Below are 24,069 nucleotides of genomic sequence, written 5' to 3'. Positions count from 1 at the left end.
TACAACAACACCGCTGCTAATTAGCTGTGATAAAATAAACAACAAGCATTATATTTATTTGGCAGTAGCAATTATTTATCCTTTGCAGGAGCATCGCAGGAGTGCCATTTTTTTTTTTTTTTGCAAAATTAGGCGATTTTGTATAAGCTGATCCCTCTAATTTGACTTCAGAAAAGGTTCCAAAAATTATCGGTTTGGTTTATACACAGAAATATGCGTTATTTTGCTTTCACATTTGCTCTTTCAATAAACAATTTGTGAAAGATCCGATCTTGTTTATCAGAATTTTGTGAAGGGTCCGTTTTGGTTGATCGAGATTTTGTGAAAGGTCCGTTTTGGTTGATTGGAATTTTGTGAAGGGTCCGTTAACGGACCCAAACATCCTCTGGCCAGACCCCTGCTGATAATAGCTATCAAAAAAGGAAAAGTAAGTGATCAGTGAAATGGAAAACTATAAAACATGGTGCACATAAAAATGGACGAAATTGTGATTCACCATCTATTAACTAAAATATAATTTTGAAATCTTTCTGCTACTTTTATTTAATGATATTCTATTGGTTTGTGCTTTTAGAGCCACATTTTTACATCAATAGATTGATTTTGGTACTGTATCATGGAAAAAGAAATGTGCATTTAAAGTTAAAGTAGATATCTTAAAAACTTAATTAAAAACTCTTTGATTAAAACTATTTATAATTTTTAGCCAATACCGAAAATATCGGCATTTTACTTCAGCAAAAACCGGTATTACGAAATTACAAAATAGCTCGAAATATCGACTTTCTGTATACCAGTATTGCAGACACTACTCGTGTTTCTTCAATGATAAGATCATTCTTGACTAACAAATCAGAAAGATCATTTGCCTTTGTTAAGGAATGGCTCAAATTTTCAGGGTGAAAGCTTTTGATTGTGTGTCATCGATGTCGGTATCCTCGTTGGTTTCGCTTTCCTTTGTCACTTCTGAAAGTTCTTCTCCCAGTGGGCTCTGATTTGTGTGAGTTTAATAACTTTACTTCTGGAAAGAGTTCTGGAACTAATCGCAAAAAAATGTCGTCAGTAGCCCAAACTCGCTTATTAGCACTCCAAAATGTAGTTTATTATGGGTTATCTGCAATATCAGGAAATTGGATTTTGAAAGAGGGGGAAATTTTATTTGTTTGCAATTCCACATTCGCGTAAAATCAAAATTTATCCGCGTAAAATAAAATAAAGGTGTCAATGCTTAAACCGCGTATAATCAAATCCGCGTAAAATAAACCCGCGTAAAACGAGGGTCTATTGTACCAATATTCCATGAAAGATTAAGTGATAATTTAAATTGAAGTATTATAATATATTTTAGATAACGTGGTTCGGCATCATATATTCAATGCAATTAAAATATTCTGCTCTGAATATGACAAGATTGTTTACCAAAAGCTGACCTATTTTTGGACAAAATTTCTTAACAATTCAAGACAAGAAATTCTTTTTCAGTCTTCAATTCCTTAAAATAATGAGCTTCATTTCAGTTGTAAACAATTCGCGGATATTACTGAGTTATTTTCCACTTTTCAACCGCTATTCAAATTCACCTTGCTAGGTAATGACAATGACCCGTTAAAAAGGTTTTATTTCACTCTAGGGGAAAGGCTGTTTAAATATTCCGTTCACGTTCCTATTGTTGAAACTGTTAAGTTTGTTGTTCCGCATAGTGATAAGTATGTAACGCATACTTGATTAATTGAATGCTGTTATTTCGTTCATCAAACTGCATCAATTCAGGAAGAAGAAATACGATGTGCAGGGTTTTGTTACCTTTTTTTTTAATGAACTTCATTAAAAGGGCTATTATGCAACTAACATGAAAAACGTGAAATTAGGATAACTTAATATCATTTCTGTGACTCTTATAAATTATTCTCCCTTAGTCATAAATAAAGGTGAATGATAATAATAATAAGAAGAAGAAATAGAAATGCAAAAGCAAAATTATTCCGCAGTAAAGTTAAAAAATAAACTGCGCATAAAATAAATAGTAAATAAAATATTAAAAAAAAATATTAAATTAAAAATTAAATTTCAATGAATGAAATAAAGTAAAAATTTGACAAAAGGTATTGAGGGCGAATTAAATAACTAAAAAACAATGATAATAATGATAAAAATAAATTTTAAAAACAACACACAATAAAATTTCACGCACAAACACATATTCAAAATTATAATTACCATAAAACGAAAATCATAAAAAATATTATAAGAAGTTACTTAGAAGTAAATGCTAATTTATAATGTCTCAATAAAATAAAAATCAACATCGTAAACAATTTCCAAAAAAGCAATACTCTAGCGTATTTGAGTCCTATGTAGTATTTTGTAAATGTTTATTGCGGATGAAATATATTCTGGTGTTATTCTTTATTTAATTCTAGTTCATGCATTCGGTGCTGCATGGTTTTTAATTCAACAAGTTAATCTAAACTGTACGAAAATGTAATGCAGAAAAAATCTAAATGATATAAACTCAAAAGTACATCATTTCATAGAGAAAAGATAGTTTATATTCCCTTTAAGTATTATAAACTAAAAAAATGAATTTTTAAATGTTAATAAAAATGCAAACTACAACTATTTAGCTGTAAAAGCACATTATCTGAACTGACTTAGTTAATACTTTCAAATAAGTTAATCATTAACCACACACAGTATCCCTTAAGATTTTGTTTCCCAAACATCTAAGAAAATAACGCGAACTACACGAAAACCAGTAAAACCGAAAAGCAAAAAACTCATACAATTTATTCGTGTTTCGAGATCTTTCGTGCCTAAAAAAAATGGTCTCCGAGAATTACTATCCACTATAATATTAAAATCTGTTCGCGTCCGTCTGTCTGTCTGTCTGAAGATCGATCTTCCCGAGAACCACTGCGAATCGGGAGTCAAACGAAATACCGATCAATTCGAAATTTTCCAAAGAAAACAATAAGACCAATCTCATAATTGTACGACTTTAATTAGCGGAGATATTAATTAAAACGTTAATTAACATTACATTATTCAAGAATTCTTATTTCTTTCCTGTTGCCATTTTGCATATGGGTGAGCAAATAAAATTCTAAAAATTGTTTTAAAAAAGATTTTTTTGGCTGCTGTCCAAATCTTAAAACAACGTTTCCATCTAGAATTTCATTTTAAATTAGTTTAAAATTGGTTGCTCTATTCCGACATTTATCGTCTGTCCTTTCTTATTTTTTCACATTCAACGTTCTTAACTCTTTTCAGGATATGAAAAATGTTTCTTTAGTAATGTTTATTGATTGTAGTGTAAGTTTATCATTCACCGGCCTCATATTTTGGTACACTTAGGATGTGCGACTAATTATGTTTATTTTGTTGGACTTTTTACCGTCACATGGGTGAGTTTTCGAATTGTAATAAATCTCTTTTTCCTTCTTGTTTCGATTTTTGCAATACAGTTTGTATCGTTAAAAGAACACGTTAAATTAAGATTGTTTGGATTTCTTTAAGTGAAACAGAGTTGAACAAAAAAGATCGTTTTTAAGGATTTTAACTAAAGCTTAATTGGAATCTGATGACTTGATATTAAATTAATGCTTATTGGTATTTAATAAGTCTTGGTGCTTTAGTTTCACGTAATCAACAGAAAAGTGTGTGTCATTTTATGTAAAAAGCTGATTGTAATTGTACATAAATATTTGAGATATATTCTACCAGATTTAATTCAGTTTAAAATGAGCACATATTATAGTTGAGAATGCATACATTTTCATCTTTTGTGCTAATTGAAAATATTCATAACTTGTATTATTGATAAATATGATTAACGTTAAAGAGATTTTTGCCAAAAATATACTCTACTGCTGTTTTGCGAACCTTGCATTACGCGTAATTATTTACTCCTTAGCGCTTTAGAAACTGATGTCAGAATAATACAAAAACATCAATTAAACAGCTCTTTCATTTTTTAAATAGCCCGTGCAACGCCGGGCACGCAGGCTAGTCCACTATAATATTAAAATCTGTTCGCGTCTGTCTGTCTGTCTGTCTGAAGATCTATCTTCTCTAGAACCACTTCGAATCGGGAATCAAACGAGATACCGTTCAATTCAAAATTTTCCAAAGAAAACAATAGGACCAATCTCGTAATTGTGCGACTTTAATTAGCAGAGATATTAATTAAAACGTTAATTAATATAACGTTATTAAGGAATTTTTATTTCTTTCCTGTTGCCATTTTGCATATGCGCGAGCAAGTAAAATTCTAATAATTGTTTTAAAAGAGATTTTTTGGCTGCTGTCCAAATCTTAAAACAACTTTTCCATCTAGAATTTCATTTTAAATTAGTTTAAAATTGGTTGCCCTATTCTGACAAAGCCTTTATTTTATCGTCTGTCCTTTTTTTTAACCGACTTCAAAAAGGAGGCGGTTATCAGTTCATACCGTATGTATGTTTTTTTTTTTTGTTTGTCCACTCATAGCGTCTCACCTAGTGAACCGATTTTGATGATTCTTTTTTTAATGGATAGGGGATGGCTCAACTTAGGTCCCATTACTTTGTTTGACCATATTTGTTCTTTAGAAAAAAAGTTATGGGCAAAAAACAGTAAATTTTATGCAATTAAAATGATATTGTAGCGAAGTTCGCACTTTTCATCCATGGATAACGGTGGCTCAGTGGTAGAATTCTCGCTTCCCACACGAGCGACCCGGGTTCAAATCCCGACTAGGACAATGTGAATTTTACTAAAATTTCGTTTCTACTGTTTCCCGTATTTTCTCGAATGTTCTATTAATTTCTGTATCTTTCCAAGTCTGGAAAGTTCCAGCACTTTCTCAAGTATTCGCTTCATTTGGCTTTCACATTGTCTTCGCGATGTTCATCTACGTGACAATATGAAACTCATTGTTATAAAAGTTTGGTGCCATATAACAGTAACATTAATAGTAATTGTAATGATAATTTTGAATAAATGCTTTTCTAAAGCAATACAGTGATATAGAACCGAACTTATAACTAGGTAACTTCTTACTTTTACTGAAATATCTACATTTACACTAAAAAGAATGAAATAAAAAAATTTTGAAAAAAAAATAGAACCGACTTCAAAATTGCTCTAAAAAGTGAAAAATAATTTTGTTCTTTAAACACCATCGATAATACTTTTAAACATAATTTTTGAAGTTGGCGCAAAAACAAAACGTAAAATCCATTGTAACCATGCTTCGTTCATCTTTTTATCAAAAAATCATCCAAAGTTAGGCTCGGCCACTAGAGGGCGCCTGTGATGCAGGGAGTGTTTTTTGCTGCTAATTTGATAAGTGTTTTTTTACTATAATTTTTCATTATTACTGTCTAGTTTTAGGTTTTTTACTTCACTTTATCATGTAATTTAGTTTTATTGTGTTTTGGGGGCTCATTTTTGCTGTTATTGTATTCTTGAAGTGTTTTTGCATTTTTTGGAGCTAAGCCTAACATGTGGTGATCTCCTGGTTTTTGATCTTGTGTGCTTTATTGGGTGTAGCAACTCTGTTTATTTACTGCTGTTTTTAGTATTTATTCTGTGTTTTTTTTGCATTTTTATCTTACTGTTTTGCCTTTTGGAACATATTCACTGAGTAGAAATGGGTGTTATATGCATTATGAAAGAGGTAAAGAGTGGGAAGGGGGACAGGTGGATCTCTTGTGATCTATGTCATATGTTCTGCCTGTATAAGGGGGAAAATGAGTCTGTTTTTGAAGAGGATTATATTTGCACTAAATGTGCTGAACTCTCAGACTTAAGACTTAAGATGCTAGTTTTGGAAGCCCAGTTAGCATTAGGGTGTAAGCCAGTTGTAGAGGGTATAAATGTTCCAGAGATTCAGGGGGAAGTTTCAAATGAGGAGTTAGATTGGGAAACTAAGGGTGTAATTTTGGGGGACTCTATGGTAAGGGAGGTGGGTAACACAGTTGGGAGAGTAAAGCGTAAGGTGGCTAGGTGTTGTTTACCAGGGGCTCGGGTAAAAGACGTTAATATGGTTGCTGAAAAGAAGGGAGTATTGAATAAGGAGGACATGGTTACTTTGTGGGTGGGAACAAATGATGTAGGCCACAGTAAAAATGAGGAGTTTTCTAGGGAATGGGAATCCCTGTTGGATAAAGCAACCAGCTTTTCGACAAATGTCCAAGTGGTTGGTTTGCTTCCCAGGTATGGAGTGCATAGGAGCTGGCTAAATCAACGTGCGAGGTGTATGAACTTGCTACTGAAGTCAATTTGCGAAAAGCGCAGTATCAGGTTCATTGATGTATGGAGTCATTGTAAACGGGATTGGATTGCTAGGGATGGCCTGCATCTGAGCTCTACAGGGGTCAAAATGGTTAGTGGATTAATTTTAAGGGCTTTGGAGTCAAAAAACTAAGTTGGAATGGGGGGTATGGTTCAAGCACCAGGTATCGAGAGAATGATATGTTTTTGGGTATTGCTAGAAATGGAAATAAAGTGACAAACAAGAGTAGTAATGTTAACAATTGTAATTTAGGAAATTTCAGGGTGTTAAATAAAAGCAACTTAGGCATGCTTAAAGTTTTCTATACCAATGCTCGCAGTATTAGGAACAAGATGGATGAATTGAAAAGCATAGTTATGGATGAGAAGTTGGATGTTATCGGAATTACAGAGACATGGGCTACCGAATCTGATGCAGAGTTATTACATATTGCTGGGTATAATTTATTCAGACAGGATAGAGTAGGTAAAAGAGGTGGTGGGGTTTTATTTTATGTTAGAGACAATTTTATTTGCAATGAATTGGTCATAAATGATAAGCCTACTGATATTGATATGGTTTGGCTGGAGTTGATGAGCAGTAAGGGCATAAAGCTACGCTTTGGAAACATTTATAGACCACCTAATTCAAACCAGGGACAAGATGAACAGATGTACCGTATTATTAGTGACATGTCCAGTAAGGGATCCGTTATCATAATGGGGGATTTCAATTTTCCGGGTATTGATTGGAATAATTTTTATCCTGGTAATGGCAAAGAAGAGGAATTTTTAAAAGTAATTGGTGACTGTTTCTTAGATCAAGTTGTAACTCAGGGAACTCGAGAGGAGGCCATTTTGGATCTAGTTTTTTGTGACATAGGTAGTTTTGTTCAGGGGTTGAGTGTAGGGGAGCATATTGGAGATAGTGATCATAACAGCATTAGGTTCCGGGTTAAATTTGAAGTGTGCAAAGATGATAATTTTAGGTTTGTGCCCAATTTCAGAAACACCGATTTTGTTGCACTTAGGCAGAGCTTGAAAGAGGTTTTTTCGTCAGGGTTGGAAAATAGCGACGTAGATCAGCAGTGGACGGAATTTAAGGATAAACTTGCTAAAACCGTTGGGGACTATGTTCCATTTAGGAGAAAAGGTGTTAGTACCAAAATTTGGCCCATGTGGTTCTCCAGGGAGACTAAAGAAGCTCTTAATTATAAGCAAGCCACTTTTCGTAAGTTTAAAGAAACTGGTCAGAGTGCGGAAAGGCTCCAGTATGGTAAGGCAAGGCGAAATTTTAAGTATTTGGTACGGATTCAGAAAAGGGAATTGGAGCAAAGGCTGGCAGATGACATTGATGGGAACCCTAAGAGGTTTTTTGCTTACGCTAATTCTGGGAAAGCTCGAAACAGTCAAATTGGGCCTTTGGTTGATGAGCATGGAAATTTAATCCAAAACGATAGGGATATTGCAAATGTTCTAAATAACTTTTTTTCCAGTGTGTTTAACGATAACTGTATCTCAACAGCTGACACTAACAAGACACAAGCTATTATACAGCTTGAGGATTTTGTATTTTCCAGGGAGGAGGTTTTATTTCATTTGAAAAAGATTAAAGCAACTAAAGCTCCGGGACCAGATAATATTTATCCAAAAATTTTAGTTGAATGTGCAGAGGAATTAGTGGATGTTATTTTGAATATTTTCAATGCTTCTTATAACTCGGGGACGGTGCCAGAGGACTGGAAGCTGGCTAACATAATGCCACTCTTCAAGAAGGGGTCTAAAGGTATTGCTGGGAATTATAGACCTGTAAGTTTGACTTCGGTGATTTGTAAGATTTTCGAAACTTTGATCAAAATTAAGATCATGATGTTCTTAGAGACTAATAGTCTGTTGACTAGTTTGCAGTATGGTTTCAGGAAAGGTAAATCCTGTACTACTAATTTATTGCATTTCTACGACAAGGTTACCTCAGCTTTAGATAACAAAAAATGTGTGGATGTTGTTTATATTGATTTTCAAAAAGCTTTTGACAAGGTACCGCATGTTGCTCTTCTCAGCAAGTTAGCTGACATTGGAATAGGAGGAAAAACTTTACTTTGGGTTAGAAATTGGCTTACTGGTAGGAAGCAAAGAGTAGTTGTGAGAGGAAATCATTCTAATTGGAGTGATGTTTTAAGTGGGGTTCCTCAGGGATCAGTTTTAGGGCCTCTTTTGTTTATTATATTTATGAATGACATCAATGATAATATTTCTGGAAGCATGAATTGTTTTGCTGACGATGTAAAAGTTATGGGGATTGTCGAAAATGAAGAACAAGTAAAACAGCTGCAAGAGGATTTAGATCATATTACTAAGTGGGCAGATAAATGGGGTATGGCAGTTAATGTAGGGAAATGTCAAGTGCTACACTTAGGTCATGGAAATAAGCGTATGAGATATCGTTTACAGGGTTCAGTCATAAATCAGGCAGAAAATGTTATGGATCTGGGTGTCTTTATAAATCAGGACTTCAAGTTTACTCAACAGTGCAGTATTGCTAGTAACAAAGCCAACAAAATGCTTGGGTTCATCAATAGATCTATTTCAAACAAATCTAAGAAAGTTCTTCTGCCTTTATATAGGAGTTTAGTAAGACCTCATTTGGAGTATGCTGTTCAGTTTTGGTCGCCTTATCTGAAGAAAGATATTTTTGTATTGGAAAGGGTTCAAAGAAGGGTAACTAAATTAGTAAGGGGACTCTCAGATTTAGATTATGATACCAGACTTAATAGGCTTAACATGTATAGCCTGGAGCAAAGGAGAGTCAGAGGGGACATGATTCAGTTATTTAAATTTATCAAAATGAAAGATGTAAATGGATTAAATTTTTGCGGGGAAAGCAGGACAAGGGGTCATTGTTTTAAGTTATTTAAATCTCAGGCTAACTTGGAAATCAGGAAAAACTACTACTTTAGCAGGGTCGTGGGCACTTGGAATAGCTTACCGGAAGAGGTGGTAATGAGCAAGGGAGTGGATAGCTTTAAGAGGGCCATTGATCTTCATTGGGGACTAATTAATTGACTAGGACCAGCCTAGCTGGGCCCAGTGCCTGTTGCTGGTCGTCACATTTGTATTTGTATTTGTATTTGTATTTGAAACATTTATATCGTTACTCAAATATGCTGTCATCCATGCGTAAGGCATGTGGTAGTGAAGAAACTGGACCTGGTAAAATTTATACTTGTAGTTGAGTTATGGCTGTGAATGATTTTATCGATCGTTTTTGCGCCAACTTCAAAAATTATGTTTAAAAGTATTATCGATGGTGTTTAAAGAACAAAATTATTTTTCACTTTTTAGAGCAATTTTGAAGTCGGTTCTATTTTTTTTTCAAAATTTTTTTATATTTTTTACATTCAACGTTCTTAACTCTTTTCAGCATATGAAAGTTGTTTCTTTAGCTATGTTTATTGATTGTAGTGTAAGTTTATTATTCACCGACCTCATATTTTGGTACATTTAGGATGTGCGATTAATTATGTTTATTTTGTTGGACTTTTTCCGTCACATGGGTGAGTTTTCGAATTGTAATAACTCTCTTTTTCCTTCCTGTTTCTATTTTTGAAATACAGTTTGTATCGTTAAAAGAACATGTTAAATTAAGATTATTTGAATTTCTTTAAGTGAAACAGAATTGAACAAAAATATTGTTTTTAAGGATTTTAACTAAAGCTTAATTCGAATCTGATGACTTGGTATTAAATTAATGCTAATTGGTATTTATTAAGTCTTGGTGCTTTAGTTTCACGTAAGCAACCAAAAGGTATGTGTCATTTTATGTAAAAAGCTGATCGTAATTGTACATACAAATGTTTAAGATATAGTCTATCAGATTTAATTCAGTTTAAAGTGAGCACAGATTATAATTGATAATGCATGTATTTTTATCTTTTGTGCTAATTGAAAATACGCATAACTTGCATTATCGATAACTGGGATTAAGTTTAAAGAGATTTTTGCCAAAAATATGCTCTACTGGTGTTTTGCAAACCTTGCATTACGCGTATTTATTTACTCCTTAGCGCTTTAGAAACTGATGTCAGAGTAATGCAAAAACATCAATTGGACATCTCTTTCGTTTTTTACATAGCCCGTGCAACGCTGGGCACGCAGCTAGTATTGTTATTAATATTTAATTTTTAGAACAAGCTTTTCATTATATTTAATGATTCACATTATTTTTTAAAATATTATCTATGAAATTTAATTGACTATAAGAATATTTTAAATTAATATCCTTTTCACGTTTATATTACGGAATTACTTGATTGCTTTCGACGAAATTACCAAGCGTTGGAGTTTGTTTTTGTAGAAGGGTCATTCCATGTCAAGTGATCCAAAGTTTTTTTCCTCACCTTTTCGTATTTTTTTGAAATTTGGCTCATCGATTGTACCCTTTGATTTAATCAAAAGTCCAAATTTTTAGATTTTTATCTCTATTATTTTTTTATTTATGACACTTTGATTTTTCGAAAAACCCTCTTTTTTTCATGGATGCTTGAACGTAAAATGGACGATAACTCAGCACCAAATATAGATAGAAAGATTTGGTAAAAAGCATTTTAAAGTACATTAGTTGCTGTTTAATGGGATATGCAACATGACTAATTTCAAAAAAATTTAATTTTTAAAAAATGAAATTTAAATTTTAAATTTAAATTTCTCAAAAAAGGTATACTGACTTTTTTTTTTAATTCTCAAAAATTTTTGTATATTTTATCTTCATTTGTGCAAAGTTTCAAGTTGGGATCTCAATGGGATCATATTTTTATGAATTTTTAAATAAAATTTGACTTATGAAATAATGACATTTTTCAGATTCTAACTAGTTAAAAATGGGGTTCTCTCACTAGGGATGGTCTAGTAAGTAGTAATTGATCCTAATTATGCTTGAAATGAGCTGACGTGAATTTGTAAATTGGCAAGCACCCCCCCCCCCCCGCACCACCACTTTTTTTTTTCAAAACTATTTTCAAAATGTAAAAAATAAATAAATGAATAAAAAACTAAAATAAATAGTAAACTTATTAAAAATTGGTAAATGTTCTTCTTTAAAGTAAGAAAAAGACCCCCCTCCCCCGGGCCACCACTTTTATTATTTTTTTAATATGGAGTTCTTTTACTGGGGATGGTCTAGTCTAGTAAGTAGTAATTAATCATGACTATGCTTGAAATGAACTGACATGACTTTGTACATTAGTACCCCCCCCCCTCCGCCAAACAACCACTTTATCTTTTTTTTTCAAAACTGTATTTTAAAAAAAAGCCGGCACGTAAGAGTTATAACCATAATAAACTGGGACGCACGCTGCTAAACATCAGTAGTGACTAAAGCTTATAAATGGGGGGGGGGGGGTCATAAAAACTAAAAGTCAGAAAAACTGAAGAGAACCACTCATTTGCAGCTTTATTTTCTTTCGGAAAGTGGGACGGTAGGGGGAGGGGGGGGGGGGCAATCTGGAATGAAACATAACAACATAGAAGGTTATGCTCAAATTAGCAAAATTTGTTTGATCTATAACTGCTTTTAATATATGTATAAATAGATCTCGCTGCATTGCTCTCGTTTACAAGTGAAATTAAAAGAAAACTAGCATTAAAGAAAAGAAAAAACAGCTGCACTCCAAATGTTGTAGAAAGACAGTTTTATGCGGACAAACATTGACCTGATACTTAGATTTATTTTTAGTTTAGTGTAAAAAGAATGAAACAACACGGGGGGAAACACTCCTATTTTGCTGTGACCTTGGGGCAAACTATTTCTTTCCTCCATCCAAAATTGAAAGTTGGTGCAGGGGTAAGGGACGAAATGAATCATAACTTTCCTAATCAGATAGTGAAATAATCAAGTGCACTTTGTGAAGTTATTCATTTTGGTTTTTTATTCATTTATTTATTTTTTACATTTTGAAAATAGTTTTGAAAAAAAATAAGTAAAAGTGGTTGTGCGGGGGGGGGGGGGGTGCTTGCCAATTTACAAATTCACGTCAGCTCATTTCAAGCATAATTATGATCAATTACTACTTACTAGACCATCCCCAGTGAGAGAACCCCATTTTGAACTAATTAGAATCTGAAAAATGTCATTATTTCATAAGTCAAATTTTATTTAAAAATTCATAAAAATATGATCCCATTGAGATCCCAACTTGAAACTTTGCACAAATGAAGATAAAATATACAAAAGTTTTTGAGAATTTTTTAAAAAAATTCATTATACCTTTTTTGAGAAATTTAAATTTAAAATTTAAATTTCATTTTTTAAAAATTAAATTTTTTTTGAAATTAGTCATGTTGCATATCCCATTAAACAGCAACTAATGTACTTTTAAATGCTTTTTACCAAGTCTTTCTATCTATATTTGGTGCTGAGTTATTGTCCATTTTATGTTCAAGCATCCATGAAAAAAAGCGGGTTTTTCGAAAAATCAAAGTGTCATAAATAAAAAAATAATAGAGATAAAAATCTAAAAATTTGGACTTTTGATTACCTCAAAGGGTACAATCGATGAGCCAAATTTCAAAGAAATACAAAAAGGTGAGGGAAACAATTTCCCAAATTTTGGATTACTTGACATGGAATTACCCACAAGCATCTCTCCAAATTGTTTAAAGTGTCATACAGACTGAGAAATTACATCTTGGCCAGTGTTTTATGCGCTTTAAAGTTGGATAAAAATTGAAATGATGCATAAACTCATTTCTACATGTAACAGCAATTCCCAAGATTTTAAATTTCGATAACGCTAAACCACAAACCAGTTCGGTCACTAATCTTTGCAGTTTGGAGAGAAGAGATGTGTCCCTACCATATTCACCAGGACTGGTACCATAATTACCATTTGCTTCGTTCCTAGCAAAACGCTTTGAATGGTTGAACCATCACTGTTGACGAAATTGTTTAATTGTTCTTGTTTCTGTTTTAGACGAGGAAGTTAAAAGCCCTAATATACCTAAATATGTATCCCGTTTAGTTTAAAACACATTTTAATCCTTATAGAAAAATTTTAATATGAAAGTAAAAATGCTTTTTCGAAATTTTAGAGTTTGTCGCTTGATTGATTTTTGAAATTAAAGGTTCAATTGAATATGCTTACAAATGACTTACAACTATTAGTTCAGTTCCAAATTAGTCCTAAAAAATTATTTTAAGAAAAACTGTTACAAAATGAACTCAAATAGGCGCTTACCCCGTACGACTCTTGCACACGTAGATTCGTTGCTTTTTTATCACATGGTTTAAGAATAAAAATAAAAGGGTTGGAAGAGGCCATAGCAAAAAGCAATTGCAAGAAAGAAGATACAAACGTTGATTGAGAAGTTTGAAATATTTTAGTCTTTGAGTGACACTGATAGCTGCTGAAATATAACTTGACTATCATCTATATTATTTCTCAAAGATTTTTTGAGCAATCACGATTGCTTATTGTTCTCACTTGACTGTTTTTGATGTTACGCTGATTTTATTTTCCCACCAGCACCCTCTGCCAGCACCACAGTCGCGTCGACCGGCCTCACGATGCTGCTCCTCTTGCGAAACCCGTCTCCAGGTTGCGTCCATATCCTACACACACACGCATACACACTCATGCCTGCGCACAGACACAAACACACACTCCTACACACACACACACACAAACACACACTCATGCCTGCACACAGACACAAACACATATGTCTACATACACACACATGAACGCCTACACACACGCGCGTGTACACACACAACACTGCATACACAACACGCATACACATGCATACATACACACATATACACGCACCCACATACATGCGCCTACACAAACACACACGCGCATTCATACACATTTGCTCGTGATTGCGAAAAACATAATGTGAATTCAAGATGCCAAAAATTCAAATTAATATATATATATATATATATATATATATATATATATATTGTGACAACACCATAACTTTCTCAATAATTCATCAACTTGATATGTAAAGCATCAATTAAAAAAATTTCCACCGCTCTCGGCGATAAACAGACATCTCACATTATGATGGTTTTTCGAGAAAGAAGTTTTATTCTGTTTTTTAAACATATTTTTCACTAAGCATTGCTTTAATATACAGAGCCTCACGAGTGAAGCCGTGCAACTCAGTTCGTTACAGAGTCTTGCTGAAAACGCGGAGATCGTGGGTTCGATTCCACTATGAGGTTTGTTATTTCTAAATGACTTTATAGCCTCCGGCTATTTGATCCAAATTTCCGAGAATATATAATTCAAGCCCATTGCAGGATTTTGAATCATAGTTGTACTGATGCATTAAAGCCAGAAATGAAAACGCTTATTTTTGCATGGTAAACGCAGTATCACAAATATTTTTTTAGGGTGTTTGTTTTTTTTTTTTTGGGGGGGGGTCTTTTCTTCTTTATAAAACCACAAAAAATAAGTCATCATTTGGTTTTATTTTTCACCGCTATTGCTATAAAATAAACCAAGCAGTTCACTTTGTTTTTTTTGTAAAATTACTGTCAAAAAAAATCGGACTTCGAATTACCGCAGTCAAGATTGGAATGTTTCGAACGAGTCAGCTAATAAAGATTATTTTTCCTATTAATGCAAGAAAAAAAAAAAAAAAACAACAACAAACAAACAAATCTTGAAAAGTTATTCTTAATGGTACTTCTCTCAGCCTACAAGAAAACAACAACCAACGTCGCTTTGTTTCGAGATAAAAAATATTAGATGATCTAGTTTCAGTGGCCATAAATTGGAATTACAACAAAGCAAAGAGAAAAAAATAAGGTGAAAATAGCAAACGTGAAACAAGAAAGAAAAACTTCGTTACAATGAATACAAAAAAAAAGAAAAGTCATTAGACTCTGGTTTTGTAAGGAAATAAAAGAAATAAATACGAAAAGGTGACACAGAGCATAAAATGTCACACTTGGATCCATTCATATAATACTAAATTCAGTTCAGACATCAAACAAGTCTTTTGGTGCCATTAAGCTGAAAAAATTAGTTGTTCATTCATGGAGTCAAGGTTATTTGATGAGTAATATTTTTACGCCTCCAAAACGTATTTTCCTCAAAACCTTTTTATTTTCTTTTTATAGAGAAACTTTTACACCCTATAAAACTCTACGTGTGCAGTGACATAGTTGAGCTATGCAGTTAAGAGACCTTGCTGTGTCGCCAGGAAGTTTTTCATGTATTTCAGAAAATATAAACGTCAATGAAAAGATGAAATAAAAATCATAAAAAAATGAGGTTAAATTTAAAAATAAGCATTTTAACAACAAATATAATATTTCACTTTCCGAAAAAATACGAAGCTTAAAAAATTCAACTGCAAAGCTGTTTTTGAAAAAATATACAACAAAAATATTTTCATGTATAGAACTTTACCAATTTACAAAAAGAAAACATAACTTACGGAAAGATTTCTTGCTAGGTGTTACAGACACTGTCGAGTTCTCGGAAGTTAAGTTTTGGGCTGGTTTTGGATTTTCAGCTCTAAATTTACACACGCCACTGACGGCCTGCTGAACCAAAGCGGGACACATTTGCAGAAAATCATCAGATGTAATAACGTCTTTATTTGTTAGAAATTTTTGAACTAGCTCCTCTGGCGACAAACACTGAAATAAAAAACATTCTTAGCAAGTATATGGATAAAACTTTAAAAATAAATATAATTCTAACAAAGATAATAAAATTGGGTAACGTTAAGCTTTTATATTATTTAATGAAAATAGAATTCTAGTTTTCGGCTAAAATATTCTTAATTATATCAACTTGAAAAATGATTTTTCATTACCATAATTAAATGATAGAAGTATCATTCACATCAATAGCTCCAATAGAAAATTACAAAAATATACATGATTTTTGAACTCGTACGTAAATATGCTCGTGATAATAGTACACGTATTAGTTATTTAGATTTAAAGAAAAAAAAATAAATGTTGCAAATACGGCAAAAAAAAATGTAAATAGAGTTTTACTCAGTAGCGTAACTACGGGGTCTAGCGCCCCTCGCGAACGAAAGAAATTCCACCCGCCTCCAGGGTCGCCCACATAGGAATTCACCAGAGGTCATTGTGACCTCCAGAATTTTTTTTTTTTTGGAACATTTTGAGAAATTGATTCGACAAATAGGAGGTAGCATTGTAATTTTTTTCGAATTTTCTATTTTAGAATTGTTTACAATGATGCTCAATGTTCCTTCTCAGTAGATGTTATGTATGTGTATGTAAATGTATGCACCCCTTTTAGCTCTTTTTCTTGTGAGGTTTTTTTAAAAGCATTTTTCAAATTCTTTGATAAAAAAAAATTCTTTTAATTTTTTTTTAAAATCAGTCAAAATGCCGCCCCCTGGCTGCTGCGCCCATGGCAAGAGCCACTCCTGCCAACTCCTAGTTACGCTACTGGTTTTACTGTAACCAGCACTAACACAGTAGTTTTTCCATCAAAACAATACTACAGTATTTTAAAAGACAACTATTTTTCTTAATTTCAGTAATATAAATAATAGCAAAGCACTACTATTAGAAGGCCGCACTTTATGCTAAATCAATATTATAGCGAAATTTTCTATTTTTCCAGAGAATTGCAACGGCACGAATTTTGTAGCTTATAATACACGCTAATTCATTTGTTTCATTTGTGCAGATATGCAAAGAAATTTTTGGGTCGTTATCACTAAAGCGCAGTTCCGCGAGCAATTTATTTTAACATTATACCCCTCCGTACATATATGTACAGTTATACTAATTTCACACAGACCATGAAAGCCACAAATAACCGTGTTGTCTCTTTTGCTATAGGGTGATCAATGACTTTACATCTAAAGTGACAGCCTTCCTGTCTTTTTTCGGCCACAATGCAATATCAATAAACCTGTCCTCTGGGTGAAAACATATTTTAATTCAATGCAACAAATTATGGTCCTCTAGGGGAAAATAGTTTCCATTTCAACCAACAAATTATGGACCTCTAGAAGAACATAGTTTCCATTTCAACCAACAAATTATGAACCATTAGGAGAAAATAGTTTCCATTTCAACTAACAAATTATGAACCTCTAGGAGAAAATAGTTTCCATTTCAATCAAAAAATTATGGTCTTCTATCAGAAAATAGTTTTCAATGAAATCAACAAATCATGTTCCTCTGGATTTTTTTTTTTTTTTTTTGCAGTCAATAAATCATGGTCATATGCATGAAAGTATATTTTAATGATGGAATAAATGTCAACCAATGAGTAAGCACGAACGTGTTAGGTAAACAATATGAAATCAAAGACCTGAACATGTATTAGAAAGTAGTCATTCTTTTAAAATCAAGGCAATTTCTACTGGTTCATAAAACAACACCATTCCTATTTCTTTGTTTACGATATTGTTAAACAGTTGAATCCCTTGTAAGAGTTGACGATTTTCTTTTTCTAGTTTTTGATGTAGAAACTCAAGCGAGGACAAACGGAATGCTTAAAATCTGTAATTCGCTTCGGTCTACTGCATTTGCTCGAGATTCTCGTTTTAGCCTTCTTTGAAAGAGAAATTTACGATTCAATGTCATTTCATTAGCTCAGCTTATTTAAGATACTTGTAAAGAAAGTAGTGAATGGGTAATTTTATCTTCTGAAAAGTAGAAGGAAAGACATTTGTACATTATATGCGTGGAACTAAATTTAGTTTCCGTAAAAAGTACTTCATTTTTCTATATTTTTAGCACTTATTATTGTGCACATTACGAATATTTGAGCTTGATGAATTTCTGAGAAGCAAGAATTAAAAATTAGCATCCATTGTGAAATCTGAAATCCACAGTGTACTACACAGTTCATAGTAAAACAAACATTTTTAAAATTATATTTAGAACTTTTTTTTCTGTGCATCAAAAATATTTTATTTGTAACGACATAAGAAAAAAAATTATGCATATGCAATTGGAAGAAACGTCTACAATAGCTTCTTTTTTAAAATTAGATTTGCAGCAATTTTTTTAAAAGTTTCTCCATTTTACCTATCATCATAGTAAAACCTTAGAGCAGGAATTAGTAAAAGGAGAGAACTATCCAACCATTGGCTAAGCAAAATCTTTGTCAAAGAGCTCAAGTCACGTGACTCAAAAACGACGAATGGTTGACACGTTTTGCGTGAAACTAGCGAAGGAAACCTCATTTCTTCCAATGGTTTTCTTTAAAATTTATTACGTGACTTGGGGGTTTTTCCTTCACGAATGAAAGTCTTCACTCCTTCCATTTTATCTCTTCTCAATGAGTAAAACCAACAAAGCATTCGCTGCATCCTCAAAATCAGTAGAGAAAGAGACAGAGAACAGAAAAGGCATTTTTTTACAAAAATATAAATGCATACTCAAAGCATTCTCACCAGGACATTGTCTATGGGAAAAAATATTGCAAACTTTACGCGGAGTAAATACAAAAATAAATATATCGTTTCGCCACTAGCAAAAGTTTACAAAAATTATTTCCCTCGTGTACCAAAAATTTAAAAATTACTCGTACATGCAATGAACTTTTCAGGTAACTATCGATAATCTCGTGCAAAAACAAAACTTTTCGTGTCTGTTATCATGAAAAAGCATATCGTGCACGTTTTCAAAATGATTCAAATTAAAACGTTATTCTTAATTACATAAAATAAAAAGAAAGCAACAAAATTTATTGCACATAATAGATCTAATTAACTAATGTACTCAAACTTACTTCGTTGGCCAAATTCTTGTGTTCAGGCTCTTCCCGGACTATTGGTGTATGTCTGGTTCTACGACTACTTCCTGTTCTTTGCCCATTCTCAACAACCTCAAAGCTTCCTCCCATTGGAACTGTGCTTTCGCCATTTTGTTCCTTTAAATATAAATTTTTGTCTTGAGTGTTCGTGTTTGTGCTAGTTTTGCCCGTCACAATCTTAACATCAGTTTTCTCATATTCATTGCTAGGTTGAAGTGCTTCGTATAAGTCTTTATCTCCTTTTGTGTGAACACTTCCAGAATTTGTCCCAGTGGCAAAATACTCTGAGGTGTCATTCTTTTCTTCTGTTGGGAGAGGCATCGGTGTCGTTCTTGATAGATGTTTCCATGCAGATTTGTTACAAAAACTTAAATTCATTTCATGGTCAAGATGTTGACTTGGTCTTTGCATTTGTAAATCATCCAATAGCTTAGCAAAACCTAGAATACAATAAACTTCTAAGTAAAACACTTTTTTAGGTATTACACGGTACACAAATTTTGTGTGTGTGCTTTCACAATTTTTTTTACGAATTCATTGTGCGGTAAAAGTTTGAGCGTGTGATGGTTTGTACATTTGTATTAAACTTACGTAGTCCAGATGTCAATGTGATTACTTGGTAGGACACATTATTTTTTTAAAGTCCGTAACATATGAGTGAATTGGTAATATATTTGCACACAAAACGTATCTTTCGGACTTCATATAAGTTTTATAAGAAAAAATATAATCACCTGTCATAGTTAATATACGATTGCAATTTTCACCATAGTGTAAGAAGATGTCATCAAGGAAGTCAGATGCAGAATCTTCAACGTCAATACATTCTCCTATTAAAAAGAGACATTTCAAATGAAAAGTTTTACTTATTGCTTATACGACATTTAATACTCTACCAATAAATTTTTTTAGTTCATCTTAAATATTTTTGCAAATAATACATACGCATCACGATGTACGTTACTCAAGGTTGGAAGAAGTATAATATTTCAGATGTTTAAATTAACATATTCCAGTATTTATCGTGTGTATTGATATAAATTACTGATATGGTTTTGCAGTTACGCTAAATAACTGTAAAAAATAATTCAAAATTTCCAGGAAACGTATGGAAGTTTTTTGCTTTGATACATATAACTCTTTACATCAAAGAATTGTGAAAAAATTTCTTCGTATATTTACTTATTTAGAGATTTTTAAAAAATCTTTTAAAAATATATACTTATTTTTTTTTTCAAGTATGATTCAATTTAGTGTATTTCCCACTTACCGTAAAGAATGGTCCTTAAAATTCTCATCGAGATTAATACTTCTTTGGGAAGCATAAGAGGATTATGTTCCCTTTCTTCAACACCTTCCAAAATCTTTTCCGCATTTACACACTAGAAAAGAAAAAAAAAATGTGTGAATTATTTGCATTACATGAATAATAAATTAAGCAAACAATACAATTAAGTGAATAAGACAAAGCAATTTACAATGTAGCTAAAAATACAATTTCGTGGTACTGAATTTTTATTTATATTTATTTCTTTTGAAAATTTTGTAACTGCGGGAAACGGTAGTAAACTCTACAATGGTGTGATCAAATGCTACAAAAATAAAATCGCAACTTTGAACATTTCTTCTGACTCTTTGTTTTCTTTTCTGCTATTGTAAGTTTGAGTTATATGTGTTGTATTATGTATGTATGTATGTTACGGTAAAAGGCCTAACTCTGCTAAATGTTGACATTCGCCAGTGATAGTCAACATTAACATAGCCCAGACATCGGCGAAAGATAAAATATTCAGGGGCGTATTTGAGTTTGAAACAACCTTAGGCTCTTGAAACCGGCCAATCTCTCAGTTATGGAATCCCTCACAAATATATATAAATTATTAGATCAATTCCTTAAACGAAAACTAAAAACTCTTACGTTTAATTTGATCAGTCATTCAATATTAATACTAAGATTATACAATATGAATTGTAAATAATGAAAAATTAGTTAATGCAAGCTTTTAAATTTTTGGACGTTTGAACTTGAGGCAAATAAGTTGATCATATCAATTTTACATTTAGGTTACTTTGCATTGAAGGTAAAACGAACAAATCGAAGGATGTTAGTGATACACTAAATACTGCAAAGATTTCCCAAATTTAAGCCACGAATCAAGAAAAATGCAACAGGATGATAACTGGCAAAGATAAATTCTGGTATGATCAGATTTTCACATTTTATCGAGATTAGTTTCCAGAAATTTACTTTTAAGGGACCAGTAGAAATTGTAGAAACTTTCTGATTATACTGTTGATATTTAAGAAACAATCAAAACTCGAAAGAAATTTAAAAAAAAGCTCAATTTTTTGAAAGAGAAGCATAGATTTTATTTTTCGAATTTTAGATAAGGTATAAAAAAAGGTTCCTCTGCAAGAGTGCCGCCCTGAGCAACAAGTTCTTATGTAACTACTGTACTGGGCAGGGGTGTCCGGAACTTAAATTTTTTGTTAGGGGAAATTCTCAATTTGAAGAATGAAACTTCCAATTTTACGGAATAATAAAACACGATCATGAACATATAGTACATTCCTACATCTAAGAAGAAAACATATTATAGGAATGAAAAAAATAAAAAACCGTAACTCTGCGCTAGTACCTTCCATTTTGCCGAATCGTCAAACAAAATGTGTCATATAAAGAATCATTTTTTGGGAGGCCGCAGTAATCTTCCGTGTCCTCCCATCGGGGTGCCCCTAGCCTAGTACTGATGTGACTTTTAACCCGCGAATAAACGAAGTAAATCTTCTTGTAACGGAGAAATAAGTTCCAATTTCACATTAATTTTCTTCAACAGATGGCGCGACGATTTATATTATTTAAGGACTTTTTCTTGGTGACAAAACTTCCACAGTTTTCTCATTTTTCCTTTCTTGTGTTTGCGAAGACTGTCATACATTTTCCCTTTCCGATGCATCGTCGTCTGCAACGCGAACAATAAAACGAAAAGAGACTCAGCAATGAATCCAAATTGATGTATTATAATTTATGTATTGTGTATATTATTCGCATCTCAAATAATAACTTTGAAAAGACAATAACATAACAATAAATTTCTTTAATTTGAATCAGGTAAAAAATAACAGGAAATGCGAAATTCATGACTTAAGGTGTTTATTAACTTTCCACATGAGAAATAAAACTAGTCAAAACCAAGTAATTCACATTTGTAGACCTGCCGAAGAGGAAACTGTAAGAACACCAAACTTTAAAAAACAACTTTTTCACAGTATCATTTTTTCAACAATGATGGTGTCTACAATAAAAGATTTTGATAAAAGGCGGCTTCACTCTCGATTTAAATGTTTTTAAGATAAATAATTTGTCCATACAAGGTGACTACCAATGGGCTGAATGTATCCACTCGTTGTTAATGCGTATAATTAAATTTATTACTAATGCGTCCCGAACTGCTAAAACATTTCATAAGAATCGAAACAAAACGTAAAATTCAGCAGGAAATCTTTGCCGAGTCACAATATTACTATAATACCTATTAATTTGCCTCACAACAAAACATAAAACGCTCAACATGACATTTAAACAAATTCTGTGAATCGCAAGCTTCAGTTTGTAATCAGATCCGAGGAGATTCTCCGGTATTTCGTAGAATATTGCATTAAGTCAATTTAAAAACAAACATTGAAGCCTTACGTTTCAGAATTCCAGATCGAATTAGCAAAGTAGAAAACGAAATATTTGATGTTGCATCCCAAATTGATAATATAGCGAATAACATTTCATAACAATCGAAACAAAACGTAAAATTCAGCAGGGAATCTTTGCAATATTACTATAATACTTAGAAGTTTTGCCTCAGAGCAATGCATAAAATGCTCAACATGACATTTAAACAAATTCTTTGAAGCGTATGCTTTAGTTTGTAATCAGATCCGATGAGATCCTCTGGTATTTCGTTAAATATTGCATAAAATCAATGTAAAAACAAACATTGAAGTCTTACGTTTCTGAACTCCAGATCAAATTAGAATAGTTGAAAGCGAGATATATTTGATGTTGCAATTAAAACCGCAAAAGCGGATCACGACACTTACGCCTTGGCACAAATACAAAAAGTTGTTCCGATTTAGGTGTTATGAATTTATTTTAGTTTTGTAGTTTGAGTGGGAAAATCCACCATAACTACACTTGAAGTAATGTGCGCGACATGAAAAATTCACTGCACGCAAATGAAAAATTTCGAGCCCACACAAAAACTAAACTTTTGTAAAAGAAATTAACAGGTTCTGTAGCATATTTCTCTTTTTGTGCACAAAAAAAAAAAAAAAAAAAAAAAAAAAAAAATCGAGTGCGAAGAAGAAAAAATTAATAAAATATTTATCCATTTTATGGAAATAAAATAACACATTGTAATGAGTTTTTTTAATATAATAAAATGCAAGAGGGAAAAACAGAATAAATTTCCCATTTGACTTGAAAATGACCATTTTTTTCATACAAATTTATACTAAGAATTAAGCAGAATGTTTTCATTATCATTGTATTTTATTATCAGATTGAAAAAATAATAGTAGGGGAATGTGGGGAAAAGTGAAATATGTAAGATGACTTAGCTTTTTTAAGATGAAAAAAAATTAGTAATTTGTCTTGAAAATTACAGTACATAAAGAAAGAACAATTTATTTTATACTAAAACTAGCAATTAAATATAATTTTTTCACTTTAACAGCAAATTTAGTTATGTACATAAAAAAAGAACAATGTATTTTGTACTAAAACTAGCATTTAAGTATTATTTTTCATTTATATTCTTGGCAGTAAATTTGTTTAAAAAATAATAAAGGGAAAATTTACACTTTTTTTCATAGGCAAACTGAAAAATGAAATTTTTTTGTAATGAAATATTTTCAATTCGATTGTAAAACATATTTTTGATCAAATGAATGTTTAAATAAAAGGATGAATAAATATACGAAAAATAACGAAACAATCAACTAATAAATGACATAATTAATTAATATATGAGGGAAAATAAAT

General features: G+C 32.2%; 1 protein-coding gene across 1 annotated transcript in view; it reads right to left on the bottom strand.

Moving 5' to 3' along the window:
• The window catches only part of LOC129231252 (zinc transporter ZIP10-like), a 92,035-nt gene that overhangs the window by 22,793 nt on the left and 45,173 nt on the right, over positions 1-24,069 (bottom strand). The window contains exons 3-6 of the mRNA XM_054865530.1: positions 20,302-20,413; positions 19,766-19,861; positions 19,008-19,471; positions 15,709-15,913 (exon numbers count right to left, since the gene is read on the bottom strand). Coding sequence (XP_054721505.1) covers positions 15,709-15,913; positions 19,008-19,471; positions 19,766-19,861; positions 20,302-20,413 — 877 coding nt within the window. The remainder of the gene's footprint in view (positions 1-15,708; positions 15,914-19,007; positions 19,472-19,765; positions 19,862-20,301; positions 20,414-24,069) is intronic.

The sequence above is a fragment of the Uloborus diversus genome, chromosome 10 (assembly GCF_026930045.1).
Source record: "Uloborus diversus isolate 005 chromosome 10, Udiv.v.3.1, whole genome shotgun sequence".
Taxonomy (NCBI): Eukaryota; Metazoa; Arthropoda; class Arachnida; order Araneae; family Uloboridae; genus Uloborus; species Uloborus diversus.
This window is presented reverse-complemented; position numbering and strand designations above follow the sequence as displayed.